General features: G+C 36.7%; 1 protein-coding gene across 2 annotated transcripts in view; it reads left to right on the plus strand.

Moving 5' to 3' along the window:
- The window catches only part of TMEM196 (transmembrane protein 196), a 52,042-nt gene extending 45,666 nt beyond the window's left edge, over positions 1-6,376 (plus strand). Inside the window, exons 4-5 of one of the 2 annotated variants that reach the window (XM_081800438.1) lie at positions 455-528; positions 3,607-3,663. In XM_081800438.1, the coding sequence (XP_081656564.1) occupies positions 455-528; positions 3,607-3,613 (81 nt within the window). In that variant the 3' untranslated portion in view covers positions 3,614-3,663. Of the gene's footprint in view, positions 1-454; positions 529-3,606 lie in introns of both variants that reach the window. The other variant, XM_081800439.1, reaches the window with a different exon arrangement.
- Positions 6,377-17,779: the final 11,403 nt, after the last annotated feature.

Below are 17,779 nucleotides of genomic sequence, written 5' to 3' on the forward strand. Positions count from 1 at the left end.
ATCCGTAAACTAACCTGGCTAAGATAATGGCCACATCATATTTCACTTGATATCATGGAAATAAAACTGCACAAGCATGGAATAGAAGACAGAGTAGCAAGAGTTACTACTGCATTTTTCTTCATATTGTTATTTTGAAGAAAAAATATTTATTCCATAGTTTTAAGTGTTTCCATTTTGTATGCAATCGATACATTCAAATAAAGAGAGTAGATATCCTTAAGTTGCTCCATGAAAAAGGCAATTTGAAACAGATATACACATGTTCTTAAAAAAAAAATTATGGTACTATTAGCAGGCCTGATAATTTAAAGAAATGGGTTGTTAAAAATAGATTACCATTGTGTATTTGGATAGTGGCTCATTTGTGCTCTATTTTTATACTACTGTGATTTCGTTTTTTTGTGTATATGTTTGTACAATATTTATTATATGATTGTTATATTTATATTAGAGATTGAGGGCTATTGAAATAACCGACTTGCCCAGCTGCCCGGTGGTGCCCCCGACACCAGAGTTACCTACAAGGTACGCTGATTTCTAGGGAGTTACCATGTTGTGATGTCACCTCAGGAAGCAATGCTTCTTCCTAGGAAGGCATGATGTCAGCAGATCAGTCTGGACTGATGCTGTTGATGTCTGTTTCTTCTCAAAGTATCTCTTTCATGAGAACTACTTTGAGGACCCAACATAAACCTACATGGCAGAGTCTTGCAGCTTAAAATTTGGTTGAGTATTTAAAATATTCAGCCTCCTATAAGCATCCAAACACATTTCTGTTTGGATGATTCATGACTCCTTTATTTTCTGCTACATTGTGATTCTGACTCAATACCATCATTCACAGACCAGAGTTTTGTTTATAATAGGTGTGTCTGATGAAGGCAAACTGTATCTCCCTCGTGCCAAAACTGCATGAGCAGAGAACCTAAGTTTGACACTAATACAGTGAAAATGCTGTATGAGAGCTGTCTTTTTACAAGGTTATCTGATGTGATACATTTCACATTTATTTCCTATACTTTGGGCTGCTAAAAATAAATAGTCGCCATTCTCGCTTTGGTTAAACAATATAATTGGAAATGCAGAAAGTCACATTGATACTATGGCCCAATGGCAGAAAGTATATCCACTTGCAAATAGTCACATTTGGTCCTGCCCAAATTTAGAGTATATTCTTCTTGCCAAATTGGACATGCCTATTTGCAAATAAACTAAAAATGCTACTGCACTTAAAACCTAATTTTTGCTTTTCTCCTACCCTTGATTTTCCTGTGTCCATATTAGTGTGAATTTAGTTAGGAAAACGCTTTTCTTCTGTACGCTTTTTAAAAACTAGATTTTTTTTTTTTAAGATTTTATTTATTTATTTGACAGAGAGAGAGAGAGACAGCGAGAGAGGGAACACAAGCAGGGTGAGTGGGAGAAGTAGGCTTCCCGTGGATCAGGGAGCCTGATGCAGGGCTTGATCCTAGGACCGTGGGATCATGACCTGAGCCGAAGGCAGACACCTGATGACTGAGCCACCCAGGCGCCCCTAGATTTTTTTCTAATCCTGCAATAAAATATTCTCCATTAGATTAGTTTTTATGGTTTTTAAGCTACTTTTTGAATGCAAATTCATTTTAGAAGAACAAGCACCTAAGAATCTTACTTCTATCATCTCATTAGGAAGTTATTTTTATACTATTGTGAGGAATAGAAAAAGCTGTATGAGTAAATTTTGTTAAAGATCATTTTTGAAGAATCGTTTCTATTTAACTTGCCACCCATAGTGAGTTCGTGAATGAAGCCTCAAATCAGGTTTCCTGCCTATGAACTTAACCTCAGCCCGACGACCCCACTGTGTTTCCACACCTACTTTTACTGTGTGCATGCCTAGTGAGCCAGTCACTGAACCATCACCAGGCCATAGAAGCAGGCTGCTGGCGCCAAAGGACCTTCTTCGCTTTCTGTCAGAGTCTTTACCCTATAGGAGTTTGAGTTTCTAGGCTTTTTTCTTGTATCTCCTCGGCACCTTACTTGGAAGATATAATGGATACCCAGGAATGAGATAACTCCTTAGGACCTGGAAGGGGCCAGGCACTTTGCCTGGCAAGACAGATCTTTTTTTTATTTTGAAGATTTTATTTATTTATTTATTTGACAGAGAGAGACACAGCAAGAGCCGGAACACAAGCAGGGGGAGTGGGAGAGGGAGAAGCAGGCTTCCCGCTGAGCAGGGAGCCCGATGCAGGGCTCAATCCCAGGACCCTGGGATCATGACCTGAGCCAAAGGCAGACACTTAATGACTGAGCCACCCAGGTGCCCCATGGAAAGACAGATCTTGATGTGAGAATGGGACAGGGACCCAGTGCCTATTGTTTCCTTTCTCCAAATTTTCTTGGAAGAAATTCTACCACATCTTTCAAAAGACAACAAAGTTTTCAAAAGCAAAGTTTAAAACCAGGCCAATTTCTACCTTCCAGTCCCTCATGGATCTTCCTCCTAAGCAACTTTCCAAACCAGCCAAAACAAGAAGCAAGTATCTTTATTCTATTTCATTTCCTATATTGAATCTTCTAAGAGAAGAGATTCAAAATAGGGCATGGATACCTTTCATTTTTCAAATGAATATTTGCGAAGAATTTCTAAAGTTTACAAAAGCAAACATTTCTAATTCTCCCGAACAGAAATCAAATATAAACTGATAGGCTTGAGATAAATGAGCAATAATTTGCATTTGAATTTACTACACTTTTGCAAATAGGCTTGTTCAAGTGTGAAAAGATTTTTAGATAGTTTTGCCTAAATATTATTTATAAAAAGGCACACTAACCATGATAAATGTGAATGGGCTTCACATCTCATTACATTTTAATGTTTAGGGAGGAGTTTAATGTTCAATAAAACATATGAATTCAAAACATCTTAATTTTTCTTAAATTAACACTTTCTCAAATTACAAATGGAACTTACGTTAGTTCATCCTTTCTATCTAAATTTTCATTTGCCTTCCATGTAGTTTTCCTTATTAGCATCCTCAAAATTGATCCCTTAAGAAACATATTAAGAGGTTTTACTATTTGTTTGGTTGGGCTTTTTTTTTTTTTTTACTATATGAGTGATAGTGTCATGAAAACCAATCTTTCCCACTGTGATTTATTTGTGACCCACCATTACATATAAGCAATGATCCCATTGTGGGCCTATTTCATTTCTTTGCAAAAAGGCCACACATTTTTCTACAGAATGAGGTAACCTCTAGACTAGGTTGGCACTTTGTTGACATGCTCAGCAGAGAAGCCAATGCAAGGGGGAAAAATGTAGGCATTTAACCATCTTCTTCTTTCTAGGTGAGGTCTTTCCAAAATAAAGTTGAGAAACAAAAGGAGAGACTCAGGGGACTGGGGACAGATTGAAGTGTTTTTGTGTGTAGAAGACTTTGGCCATGAAATTTCATTTTCTCAAATGCAACAACAATATCAAACAGTATCAATCGTTGTCCTTCCCCAAAACTCAGCAAGTTTTTCAGTGGCTTGAAATTTGTTTTGCAAACCCATTAACCGAATCAGTATCTTACTCTGGAAGTAAATTTTAACTAATTCATCTTATTTTCCTAACAGGAAATGACAGACAACATGAGCAATGGAGGACCACAACTGATATTTAATGGAAGAGTATAATCAATGTTTTAAAGAACTGAACATTTTTTAGGATTTTCATGAGGAAAGGAAATACCAAAGGAGTAGGGGATAAAATTAAAACAATTCTTGCATTTGTTTTTATCTATTGTGAGCACCCAGTATAATCATTCTCCCTCAGTTTTGCCTCACTTATTTCTTCAGCTTTTTTTGGGGGGAGGGGAGGTGAGAACCTTTCAGAAATGTTCTGGTGCAGGAATTTGAACAGACTTTCCAGATTGTTCTAAAGACTTTTCAGGAAAAAAAAAAGGAGGAATAAACAGAAAGATTAATATTCTACAAAAACACTATTTGACTAGCATGAGTATTAGATTTGTAATGACGTATTTCTTATAAATAATCAAAAGTGCAAATATCAAGAAATAACAATAACTTATTGATGTCTTTGTTTTGAAAGACAATGACTTCAAGAATACCACAATTCAAAACCTCAGTAATGCCTTGTTGTAAAAACATTATAATTATTTCCAATTTGTGAATGAATTAATTTCATAATTTATTTGTAAATGACAAAAAAAAACCCTAAAGCATAAAAAAGAAATTTTTTTTAGAGAGAGACCATACTAATCTGTATGATATTTTTGCATTTTTGCACAGGGTGAAAAGTTATAATGAATATCCTTAAGGAAAATAAATATGTTTTGATTATACCATGCAGATTGATCTGCATGTTCATGAATGAGCCTAAGAATAAAATACAGTGTGTGTGTATGTGTGTGTATATATACTGTAAATATAAAAATATATACAGCATATATTTATAGCATTCATGAATGTAAATAGGTAATCAAAAAGAAATTGTAATGCTCTTGGGGTATTATCAAGATCTATTCCCAAAGAGATGGGAAAGCAATTTTTCAAGGCTTTTCTATGTCCACAAAATCACGTGTTTGATTTCTACTAAATTTGTTCATTTTTATTCTTTTTATTATGTCTGCTGTGTGTAAATATCATTGTGACTGATCTTTATGGAGTTGAGTGATCTGAATAGTGTAGTATAAAGATAGACTACTTATCTGGCTATTTTACTATTATGGTATTTATGTAATAACAATGATTAATACTGATTTATAAACATAACAACTTTAAAATCACATACTTCCACATTTATAAATACAGACATAATGACTTGTGATTTTCATGATACTTACATTTCAAATACTTTGCAGCCCAATTAAATTATATAAAAGGACAGACGATGTATGCCCAAAAGGTAAAGTTATAATTCACTTTGCTAGAATTTAATTTAGATCTTTTTAAAATTTTAAAATTTACGTGAAATAATACAGACAGACCATTTTTAAGAATACATACATCCAAAGAACCTGAAAGAGTTCTTTGTAGAAGGAAATAAAAAGATAGGCTTACACTTATATAGTTAGATTCAATCCTTCTCTTCCATAATGAAATGTTAAAATAGCCATCTATGACAATATGAATAGGCAAGAAAATAGCATGGTCTTTGAAAATATTTATGAGAATACAACCTCTGGTAACAGATAAAGAAATCTACTATTTTAAAATATATGGTTCTCACTGTACTGTATACTTCTTTTTTTCCCCAAAGCTAATCAATTTTCAGCTCATTTTTATGAGTTACTTATTGAACCATAGTAAATTCAACCTTGAATATTCAGGATGAGAACATGTTATCATTTAGAAACAAAATATGGGTTTTAATTACGATAACAAAATAATAACTCCACTTAATGGAAATCTGAAGGTCTTCTCGTTTTAGAGCATCGTGATCATCACTTACCCTATTTGAGTCAACTCATAAAAAAAATTCTGGCTGTAGAGAGTCAAAAGAAATAACTGGGCTATGGTTGTTTGATGTAGTGTTTGAAGTCTCCTAACTCATATGAATAACTTCATTATCCAGTAGATTACAGAAGTTGCCCATAAATGCAACCTCAAATAGTGAATCAACATTATCACTATTCTTTTGATGCCACAAACAGGCATAGTCTTTATCACTGAAAATCTAAACTATATGATGCAGATATTTTGTATATATATATCACTCTACTGAATTTACACAAGGATGTAGTTTTGTACTGAAGGAATAACCACAGACTCTAATTTTAGGTGGCATTTCTTTGTAGACATATTTGTATAATACAGAGTTCTAATACATCAGTAAGATGTTTTAATGCCTTTTGAAATAATTTATGAAATCACCCATCAAAGGACAAAAGTAGGCATATCACTGCTTCGATATAGAGTTAAGAAGAGATGCAATCATGACAATTATCCAAATAGTCTACTGTGTATATAACCAGATATAGATATGTCTTTAAATGTAGTTCTTTTAACCCAATATTTTCAGGGCTCAGTTATTTAGAGGGATTCATTTGGGATGTAGAGTGATTCTTCCTGAGATAAGTAGGGGATGCTAGGAAGACATTGTTCAAGTACCTGAAAATTTAATTTTCACGGTAAATCGAACTACGAACTAGAATACTTTAAGTGACTACACTACAGTTTTGGTATGAGCCTACCCTTGGGGGAAAGTAAATTAGGAAAAAAATATGTGACACTAGTGTGGTGGTGTGCTATAGAGACTAGCTAAAAAAAGGTGAAGTTATTATAAGCATAAAAGGAAAAAAGTGGGCTCTGCTTGGAAAATTTTAAACACACACACACACACACAATTGTTTAGAAGTGGAACATGGTATGATGCCTCTGTTGATATGTCTATGTAATAAAATGGTGTGCTCTGAAACTGCATATGGTGTGAACTCTCTTTTCATCGTGATAGAAAAAATAGTTTCCCCCACTAGGTTCTGAGATTGGCAGGGGACAGGATGCTGTGAATGAAGAGGCAGAGAGAGACCCAGCTAGTGGATATGGAATTCAGACAGGGTATTTTCTGAGACAGGAAAGATGAAAGTGTGTTCAAATGTAGAGAGGGAGTAGGTGAAGATGCAGGACAAAACGAACATAAGAAAGGGAGGTCCCGTGGAGGTGGGCGTTAATAAGATACACATTGTAGGAGACAGATTTAGCTATAGATAGGACTGAAGTGGCAGGGGATCTCAGAGATGAAACCACAATATCCAGAGAACTCTGCTAACCTTGTGTTTGTCAAATTATTGCTACTGGCTTTTGGGGTGGACAGTAATTCATTGTGCAGACTGCCCTATGCGTTTTAGGCCATTAAGCATCTCTAGTCCCCCATCTACTAAATGTCAGGAAGATTCGCCGGGTGTTACAAACAAAAATGTCCTAACAAATTTTCACCTATCTCTTTGGCAGGTAAGTATTGCCTCCTAATTGAGAGCCACTGAGGAAAACCCATGAACACAATCCAGAGCGGACAATGTTAATGCTACTCACAAATGTAGACTTGAATTGCTCAGAGTCATAAACTCACTATTCTAAGGTCTGCCTATATTATCTGATACAGTAGCCACTAACCTAACCACGTGTGATTAAATGTATGTGTAAATTAATCAAAAAAAATTAAATATTCAGTTTCTCAGTTGAACTGAGCTAGCCACATTCCAGGTGCTGAATAGCCAAATAGGGACAACAGCCCCTCAGAAAGTGTTATCGGTCAACGCTAGTCAAAACCACAGAGAGGGCAACTATCCTTAACTCTCAGTCAACCAAGTATCATTATAATAAAATGTGAAAAAAATTAGTAAACTCTCCATGGAATTTGAAGCTGATGAAACAGTTAAATCCATGGACTAAGAAAAACTAGCAAAAATGCAGTGTAGGCCAAATCCATAATGAAGTTTAAAGTTGCTAGAGTTTTCATGTTTTAAAAAAATTCTGTTCATGGAACTATTCTACTAAATAACTAAATATTTTATGTTTGACAGGTAAAATGAGATGTTGTGTAACTTCTATTTTTGAAGAAATTTACTCAGCCTATTACCATGCATCAATGAAAAATTCTGCATTTCTTATGCTTGGGAAGGTGAGAACAACAGTCTGCTGCCCTCTACTTTTTTCACTGACTTAAGCTCAAAAGTGGCATGTTTAGAAACCGTATGTCCAAGGCTACATTTTCAAAGATTATTTAGCAAACACGTTTCAGAAATTAAGATAGAGCATCTTAAGTACCATTTGGTTAGAACACAGTTTCCAAATAAAGTTTCAGAACTTGGCATCACTTCATTCTTGTCTTCCTTAAATCATTTTTTCTGGAAACATATGTAATATTTCTTACTCAAAGTATGTGACAGCCAAGAAATTCAATTATTCCAAAACCATAAATCACAGGTTGTGAGTTACTCAGAACAGAGGAAACTGATTCAGGAATTGCTTGATATGTGGATGCCTAGTAAAATTATACAAAAAAAAATTTTTTTAAATTCTTTTTGCCAGGAAAAATATTTACTGAATACAAGAGTCTTTTACTAGGAATGTATTTCCCAAGAAATATATTGTAAAAAGTTAAACTCTAGATCTAAACAAATGGATTTCAATATTTTAATAGTTCAATATTGTCTACATTAACTAGTTATAGGCACATAGCCTTCATTTAACTGTAAATCCTGAAGAACTAGGTTCCATCTTTAAACTTTCCTTCACATCGACTAGGGACTATTGATTTTGAAGTTTTTTTCTTCATTAACACCCAGAGGCTTTAAACTCTTAGCCACATAATAAATTATTGCAAGCCCTACCTCAAAAGCTAAAATGTATTGTGTTACTGAAAATTGCCAGAGAGACTCTAGAATTTGGCTGAAGCTTCACAGAAAGTCCTAAAGTCTTGTCAAATTTGCATCAAGTGTTTGACTAACCTCAAGGAATCAGGACTCATGACTGCTCCTTGTTATTTATCAGTCAGGATATTTGTCCTCACCTATTCACTAAGACAGAGGTCCTCCAATGTCATTTCACAATCCAGATGGAGGGCTGGAAGATATTCCTTGCGCTCTCCAAGATCGTTGCTCAGGAAAGAAAAGCTACAGGTTTCTTTGTGGGGTCTCTACCATCCCCCACTCTGTCCTTCATTGTCAATCAGCCAAGGAAAGAGGTAACAATCAGTCTTATTCATGCAAATGTACTCTAAGGGCCCTATGCTGTCTAGATGTGCACTCCCCTCATTAATATCTAAAATATCTTTTGAGATCTGGACTTCTGTGTCTTTTCTATCTTCTAATTATATCAATATTTTTACATTGATCTCTGAGAAAAAAAATTAAGTTTAATTTTAAAAGGATCTAGGTCTTCTAAAATAAAACAAATTGCTGGAAAGAATTTTGTTTCCAAGTCATAATAGACTAAGTAGTGGTTATATTAGCCTATTGCTATCTGTCAGCAAAAAGGATGGCAGTGAAGCAGGTGAAAACCATTTATCAAGTGTTATTATAATGTGCATCATCTATAAATGTGAATATTCCTCTAGCATATTAATATAATTTATTTAATATGAATGTGGATAATGTGGTAAGACATTATTAATGTTTCACCTGAAAGGTAAGGTCATTCCTTGCTGTACCCATGAATCTTAGAGCCATTCAATCAAATCATGCAACTTATATATCCTCAAGTCCGTAAAACCACAAATCTATCCTATAGGAACCACTGTCCTTTATTTGTTCTGCTTCTTCTGATTTCAGATCCAAATTTCTGGTTCTGAGGCAGTGCTTTGATTTCAGTTTCTGGTTCCTGCATTTGAACCTGAGACTTTATCCCTGCAGTTGTCAAGTTTTGATCGCGACAGACACTCACCTCGCGCTAGGCACTCGGATTTGTTTAACAGGGCTCCTTACCCCTGAATCAGCTGGTGAAATCCAGCCTTGGTCACGGAGCGGGCAGCAGCTAGTGACAAAAGCAGCTTCAACAAAAATGTTAGTCACCAGCAAACAGGCATGTGCTCCAGCTGGAAACGGGAATGCAAAAGAAGGATCCCAGGCAACTAAAGAGAAAAAAGGAGCTCTCCATACCTTGAATGTAAAGAGGTTGGAAAATCTATGAGGTCACTGGAGACAGGCAGGGAGGTATAAGCGAGAAACTGAGGCAAGATTATTTTTTCCCCTGGGTTTCATCGGGGGGATTGAATCAGTAAGCTGTAGAGAAAACTAATTTTGTCATGAACAAAATTTTGTCTTTGTCAGATAAGTTCTTTTCTTGTAGTATCTGTCTTTTTCTTCTTTTAAATCTCTAGCTTAGCCTACTCATCTGTGCCAAGAACATTGGAGGAAGAGGTTTTATTCAAGGGAGCTGACACTGTGTCACTCTAAAGCTGATATGTGCATGACAGCAGAAATCACAAGAGACGTCAAGGGAAGCTTTCATTAGGCATTGGTCCTTCTCAACTAGGAATACTCTTTTCAGTGTGACTCTTGGAGGTCTAGATTTTTATTTTATTGAGAAATTGTGTCTTTTATGTAGTATCTTCTCTTGTAAAGTTCTGCTCGCTGTTGCATTCTTTCACAACTGGGAAAGTCCCCTTTGCCACTGGATAAGGATGAATTCATTATTGTAATAATTTCCAAAGCATAGAGGTATTAAGAGCCCCCTGTGGCCATGAAAGGGAGTCTAGGATATGATCCATTAATATGCATTTTGTTTAATGACTTGAGAGTAAATTGTGTATCAAAATTTACCATGTCTAAATTTCGTTTTTATCTAATTTCCACCCTCAAACTTTCCATATCACATTCTTTGGAATGTATTTAGTGTCAAGGATCTGTGAATTCACACCCACACAAACTCTGCAGCTAGCAGGTGGTTTATTAAATTACAGCTTTAAGGTAATAGTCAAAGAAAAAAAAAAGGAAATGGTTTTCTCTTTTTGTTCTGCAGTGAGCTAAAGGCAGATGGAAGTAAATGAGAATGTCCATAGGTATTCTTGCAAGCACCATGGTAATTTTACCGGCTAGGTTCCTTGGATTTGAAAACCTTTCAAAAGATGTTGAAACTTTGCTGCAGTAAAGTCTAGCTGGGGGGCACCTGGGTGGCTCAGTCAGTTAAGCGTCTGCCTTCAGCTCAAGTCATGATCCCAGGGTCCTGGGATCGAGCCCCGCATCGGGCTCCTTGCTCAGCGGACAGCCTGCTTCTCCCTCTCCCTCTGCCTGCAGCTCCTCCTGCTTGTGCTCTCTCTCTCACTCTCTCTCTCTATGTGCCAAATAAATAAATAAAATCTTTAAAAAAGAGAGAGAGAGTCTAGTTGGGAAGGAATTAGGGCCTTAGAAGAAATACCTACCCTAGTTTTCATAAAAGGACAGTAAATTCTATAAAGATGATATCATAGCTTCAGAAAGTAGCCCCACCCCCATCTTATACCTCCTTTACTCCTTCCCAACAACAGTAGTTCTCAAGAGTACACACGTACACACACATACACACTATTTGACTATTTTTTCTTTCTTTTTAAAAAAATTTTAATTCCAGTACAGTTAACATTCAGTGTTATATTATTTCCAGGTATACAACATAGTGATTCAGCAATTCCATACATCACAGACATCACCCAGTGCTCACCATCACAAGCGCACTCCTTAACCCCCATCACCTATTTCCCCCATCCCCCCCACCACCTCCCATCTGGTAACCGTCAGTTTGTTCTCTATAGTTAAGAGTCTGTTTCTTGTTTTCTCCCTCTCTCTCTCTCTCTCTCTCACCCTCTCTCTTTCTCCCTTGCTCATTTGTTTTGTTTCTTAAATTCCACATATGAGTGAAATTATATGGTATTTGTCTTTCTCTGATTGACCTATTTCACTAATTGTGCTACTGGATATTTACTCCCAAAATACAAAAACACTAATTCAAAGAGATACATGCACTCCTACGTTTATAGCAGTATTATTTACAATAGCCAAATTATGGAAGTAGCCCAAGTGTCCATCAATAAATGAATAAAGAAGATGTGGTATGTGTGTGTGCGTGTGTATGTATGCATATATATATAAAGCATAAAGATTAAGGTGTTTGAACTATTATTGTATCTGGTTACCACAAAAGTGAAAAAGATACAAATAATTCCAATGTAGAGAGTGAGAATATAATGATTGTTTATGTGTTTTTGCTCTTGTTATTTCCCTCATAAGTACCTAATGTGATTTACAAATAATCCATTTATTAGCACTGTAAAAACTATTTATACATTCTGAACAAGAAGAAAGGATGCCTCTAGACTGAAGTAGTTGAATAAACACTGCCTCTTCATGGGAACCAGTAGTTTATATGTTCTTTGAGAAATTCTGAACTAATACAAACATTAATAAAAAAATTTTCAGGTAGGAAGGTAATTGAGGCAAAGCAGTGTTTAAGATAAAATGATCACAGTGATAAACAATTTTTGCATACCTTCTCTTATTTACAAATGAAAATGTGGCCTGGGTGTTATTTGTTGTTAATTTAAATTGTTGTGCCTCTTATTTCAGCAACAGAATTGCAGGAGGGTTTAAGGATGCCTGAGAGAGAATGGAATATGCGTACGTGTTAATACAAATAAGAATAATACTCATTTTATAGGGAATTGCTTTCCTTCCTTCCTGAAGATTGTTCTATACTCCTTAGAAATAATCGTATTTTGACTTAATTTTAATTTGTTAGTTTAGTTAAGTTCCTGTGTACAATTTACCATAACGTTATCCCTTTCAGTACCATCTAGAAGGGTACATAAACTGAAATTTTTCATTCAGTTTAAGAAATGTGTGGAAATTAGGCACTAGCATTCCACCTCTCCGAGTCTATGGAAATTGTGTACTATTTTACGTTCCTTATTTTGCAAACTTTACTGTGTGAACACTAAGTCACATGAAAGAAATAATCAACTACATTGTTAATTATTACTGCATTTATGTCAGTTATACCTGAATAAAAATGATTAGTTCAGAACCTCTCTCCTGTATTTCAAGTTTCTTTCAACGCACTGGTTCTCAAATTTCTCAGGTTTACAATCACCTGGAGGGTTTGGGAAACAGATTACTGAGCTCCATCTCCAGAGTTCAGATTCAGTAAGCCTAGGGTGGGGCCTGAGAATTTGCATTTCTAACCACATTTCAGGTGATGCGAATGATACCCAGGGACCTGACTTTAAGGACTACTGTAACCAAATCCAACTCCGTCTTCCTGATGGACGCACAGTAAAGCCAGTCACTGAGACATCAGGTATGTAGCAAGGAAAGGGTCTACTTGAGAGGCAGCCAAACCAGGAGACCGAAGGACAAGTCTCAAATCCACTTCCCTGAAGGAGGAGAGAACAAGTTTTTTATAATAATGGGGGTTGAGATTACATACATATTGATGAAAAGGGCAGGAAAACTGATGACTATTCATGAAGAAAGATGGAGCATGTGCATTGAGCAAAAGTATATGTAACAAACATCCCACGTTCACTTTGGGGTGGAGACTTTACACCAGCAAGGCAAAATTTAGCCCCTGATATCAGAAAGTTATCTTAGGACAAGGAGAAGGGACTGGGGCATGCTCTGAGAGCCAGTATAAAATGGATGGGGTCTTGGGCTCCTTATCTCAGGTAAGGAATGCAGGGTCTTGCTTGTTCATAGGCTAGAGCCCTATCAGTTGACCTGGAGTCCAGGCTTCTGCAGGGACAGTTAATGAGTTTGTTAGTGGGGTCTGAAAAGACACATTAGCTTATTAGAGGGAAACAGTTCTCTGAAAAACAAGCTTTCAACAGCTAGTTTCAACCTCATTAATCCTATGGGGCAGAGTTTTACTACCAATAAAACATAACCTTATTAAAGCAGCTGGGTTTTAACTTAAAGACAGATACATCTGATTGACTTCATTTTTATGGATTTTTAGCAACAGCTATAGTTTGCAAAATGTAACATCTAGTATATTCAATAAAATATATTGTACTCTACTATTGTTTTTCCTCAGCGTAAGCATGGTGCACATCTGTTAGTTCAGCAAACTAATAGGCAAGTAGGAAGGACTTTCAGAGTTAAAAATTGATACCAGGCACTTTTTTGAAGAATTGTAGGTTAAAAACCAACCATCAATAAACAGGTGCTTTTAATTCTTGCCATTCCTGCAGTATTTGGGGCTAAAACAAAACTTGAGAAATTTAAAGCTCACAGTTGCCATCTGTTGACATATTTGTGAATTACATGTAGCCGGCATCAACCAATAGCAGGTTGATACATTAGTATCCTGTTCAGGATTTTTTGTTTCATTTCCAAAACTCATCAGGCAAACTTTAAACATGCATTTCCTGCCCCCTCCAAAAAACTTTTCACAAACTAAACATTTATTTCAAACAATTAGTTTATACTGAAAATATTTTAATTATTCCTACTGACGAAAGAAATTGCAGGGGCGTGTGGGTGGCTCAGTGGGTTAAGCATCAGACTCTTGATTCTGGCTCAGGTCATGATCTCAAGGCCAAGTATCAGATTCTTGATTTTGGTTCAGGTCATGATCTCAGGGTCGTGACATCAAGCCCTGCATAGGGCTCTGCACTCATTGGGAGTCTGCTTGAGATTCTGTCTCTCTCCCTCTACCCTTCCCCCCACTAGCCTGTTCTCTGTCTCTAAAATAAATAAATAAATAAATCTTCAAACAAACAAACACAATTGCAAATTTGTATCTCAGTAAACAATTCGTATCTAGAGTGAATTTTATCAATAAAATATTTTAAGAGGATGCTATATTGAAATCTTTGTTTTAAGCTGAATCAAATGTTTATGTATATGAATTGCTTGTAAGGGTACATTGAAGAGGAGCTGAAATTAATCATGTTAATAACAGCAAAACAAAACAAAAACTTCATTCCCAGAGATGGGGCCAAGTTATTCTCCAGTTTTTTTTTTTTTTTTAAGATTTTATTTATTTATTTGTGAGAGAGAGAATGAGAGACAGAGAGCACGAGAGGGAGGAGGGTCAGAGGGAGAAGCAGACTCCCCGCCGAGCAGGGAGCCCGATGCGGGACTCGATCCCGGGACTCCAGGATCATGACCCGAGCCGAAGGCAGTCGCTTAACCGACTGAGCCACCCAGGCGCCCCTATTCTCCAGTTTTTATTCATACTCTTATATGAATGTTCCTCTTAGGTCCAGGACTCTGCTTTGCCCTGCATTCAAGGAAGTTATAAGTTCCTGCTCCCAAGTTCAGCTTTACAGCTCTCATCAGGCTAAACCAGGCATATTATAACTGATGTGTTGATCATGGTCTCCAAAAAGGATATATTATTGAGCACTTACTATAGGCCAGTCACTGTGCTTAGTACGACACTGCCATTATCTCATTTACTCCACACAGATTCTCCATATCATTATACTTTTACACTACAGATTAGGAAGTTGAGGTTTAAAAAGACTAGGCAAGTTCTGCAGGGTTACAGAGCCAAGACTGACACCCAGATTACTAGACTCCAGGACCTGGCTCCTACCAGCCATGCCATATTGTGAATTGCTTTCTGCAAGACTCCCAGCCCTGCCACTTTAGCCTAAGCTGGTACTGCTTTGACATCTTTCCAAGCCTGTTAAAAAGGTAGTACTTACCAGTTTGATCTGATTCCCACTTTACCAGTTGTTTTTTAGGCAAAGGCTAATTAAAATAAGCACCCATTTTCTGAACTCTTAAAATTTCTTCCTTTGGAAGGCAGCTATGCTCACCACTATACCACCAACGCCGGCTTAAAATTTCTTCCTTTATAATCTTTGGCCACGTGCATAGGAAAAGTGAGGATTTTTAGTGAGTCAGAGCATGAGCTCTGGAATGAATCATGACTGGGTTAAATTCCTTGATTAGCAGCTGTGTATCCTTGGAAAACTCGTTCATTTGCTCACTCAGGAAATATGTGCTAGGCACTAGGCTTGCAGCTTTTTACAATACAGATAGGATTACTACCTTCATGGGGCCAATATTTTAAAATCTTCCCTAGATTATAGTTTCCTCATCTGTAAAAATATTTAATAACTGTAGTAAGTGTGTAAAGATTCTGTGTTGGTGATTTGTAGAAAGCACTTACCACAGTGCCAGGCAGGTTTGTCGTGAAGTTTAGCCATGATGATGATGATCATGGTGGTGGTTGTGATAACTGATGAAATCACGCATTCTATCAATTTGATAAAATCAACGACGAAGGGTGATGGAACTCTTCTTGTCGAGACTGTTATTACGCTCCTGTTGGCGGGGGCACTTTTAGGGACTTCCAGTGCACGTCTGGTATAGGATAGAAGTAGACCCCGGTCCTTTCTTAGGCAAAGGACAAAGTACTTGAGATCATAAGCATTTCATGCCTTGGATTGTATTGTCTATGTTCCCGAGTCTAGGCAAGAGGTTTTCTCTCACACTCTGACTCAGAAACATGCACAGCTGCCAGGAAAGCAAACCTACTCTAGCCTGCTGGAGGATGAGACCATGGAGCCGCCCACACCTGACTACAGATGCTTGAGCGAGTCCAGCTGAGCCCAGGCCAAATTCGTACTCACAGAATTACGGACTGAATTAGTGATTGCTATGTAAGCCACCAAATTTGAGGATGGTTTGTTATGCAGCAAAAGCCAGTTGATACAATGGCATTTTTACCTGCACTACTGCCCTTTATATAAAAATATTTTGTGTAAACCTTTATCCATCAAACTTTCAAATTCCATTTTTTCAGTAGGTCTATTCTAATAATTTCAGATTTTTTTTTTCTTTAAAAAGAAAGAACTTGCCTAATAATGCTATACACCTAGTAAGTGGCAGAACCAGGATTCAGACTCACACAATGTAACTTTAGGACCCAGGCTCCTCACCTTGTGCTATATTAAACTGTCTAAGAATTGAGAATATCTTGTAACGACCCAAATCATCAACAATAAGAATCCTTTCCCTCATTTTCTACTTTCTAAAAATATAAAACAATGCACACTCATTACAATAACATGAAAATTCACACAATTTTAAAAAGCCATTAACCCACCCTCAAGAGATAACTGATATTAACACATAGTATTTATACATCCAGATTCTCTTCTAATCATATAAATGTGCATGTTTTCCATAAAAATCAGAGCATGTGGCACAAGTGACTTTGTAACTTATTTCAGCAGCCTACCAATTAGTGCACACTTCTATTGTTCCAGGGATTCATTGATTGCGAGGAATAGAAACACAGTAACATAATATAATGTGTATATGTGCGTGGAGGGGGGGGGTCGATGGTAAAAAAAAAAAAATCCAGAGAGTTGCAGGGACAATTTTGTTTCTTTTGGGGGTGGGGGGTGTGAGCGGACATGGAGACTAAGTCGTGTCCAACCTTGTCTCTTCTCCTTGTAGAAAAGGAGTTTTCTTAGCACATGCTTGACTTTGACTTCACAGGGCTTTTCATGAGACAGAGACCAGCAATGCCTGACTTCCTGTGCCACTTTGATCAAATTTTATACAAAAAGAAAATAGTACAGTCCAACTATAGGCACTTGATCAAATAAACTTTGAATTTGTGTGGGGTGGAAGGTAGGTGGGAGGAATCTCACTCTACTTGTCTTCTTCTCTGGGTAATAGGTGAAACAGGTTAATTTGGTAAAGTAACTCCATAATGGTGAACATTTACACGTAGGCTAAATCACCTTTTCTCTCTTCCAAACCATGCAGATTGTGGATAGCAGCTAACAATCAAGCCAGAACTTTAAAAAACTAAAAAGTAAAAAACAATTTTCAAAACCAAATAAGCAAATCTCTTATGAGCACACAAAGGGTTATAAAACTACCCCATATTTAAAATTTGTGAAAAATCATTTCTGGGGTAGTTGATTTTAGATAAGTTTTGTTTTGACTCAACTGTTCTGATGTCCAGCTTGTTTTTACTAATTGCTTGGACAAATTGTTTTCATTCAATTCACCTGCAGAGAATCTACACGCATCTTGACTGCGGGGAAAAGTTTTAATTTAACTGGTCTGGGGATGCTGTTAAGGCATCAGATTTTATTTTATTTTATTTTATTTTTTGGTTGTTTATTTTTTTATTATTATGTTCAATTAGCTAGCATATAGTACATCATAAGTTTTTGATCCATCCATTAGTTGCATATAGCACCCAGTGTTCATCACCACAGGTAAGGCGTCAGAATTTAAAGCTCCTCGGGTGATTTTTATGTGTAGCCAAAGCTGAGAACACTAAACAAAGGGGTCCTGCATAGGGCTCTTGCAGAACTTTCCAATCAAATCCAGGTAAA

The sequence above is a fragment of the Leptonychotes weddellii genome, chromosome 12 (assembly GCF_054177405.1).
Source record: "Leptonychotes weddellii isolate Sample4059 chromosome 12, ASM5417740v2, whole genome shotgun sequence".
Taxonomy (NCBI): Eukaryota; Metazoa; Chordata; class Mammalia; order Carnivora; family Phocidae; genus Leptonychotes; species Leptonychotes weddellii.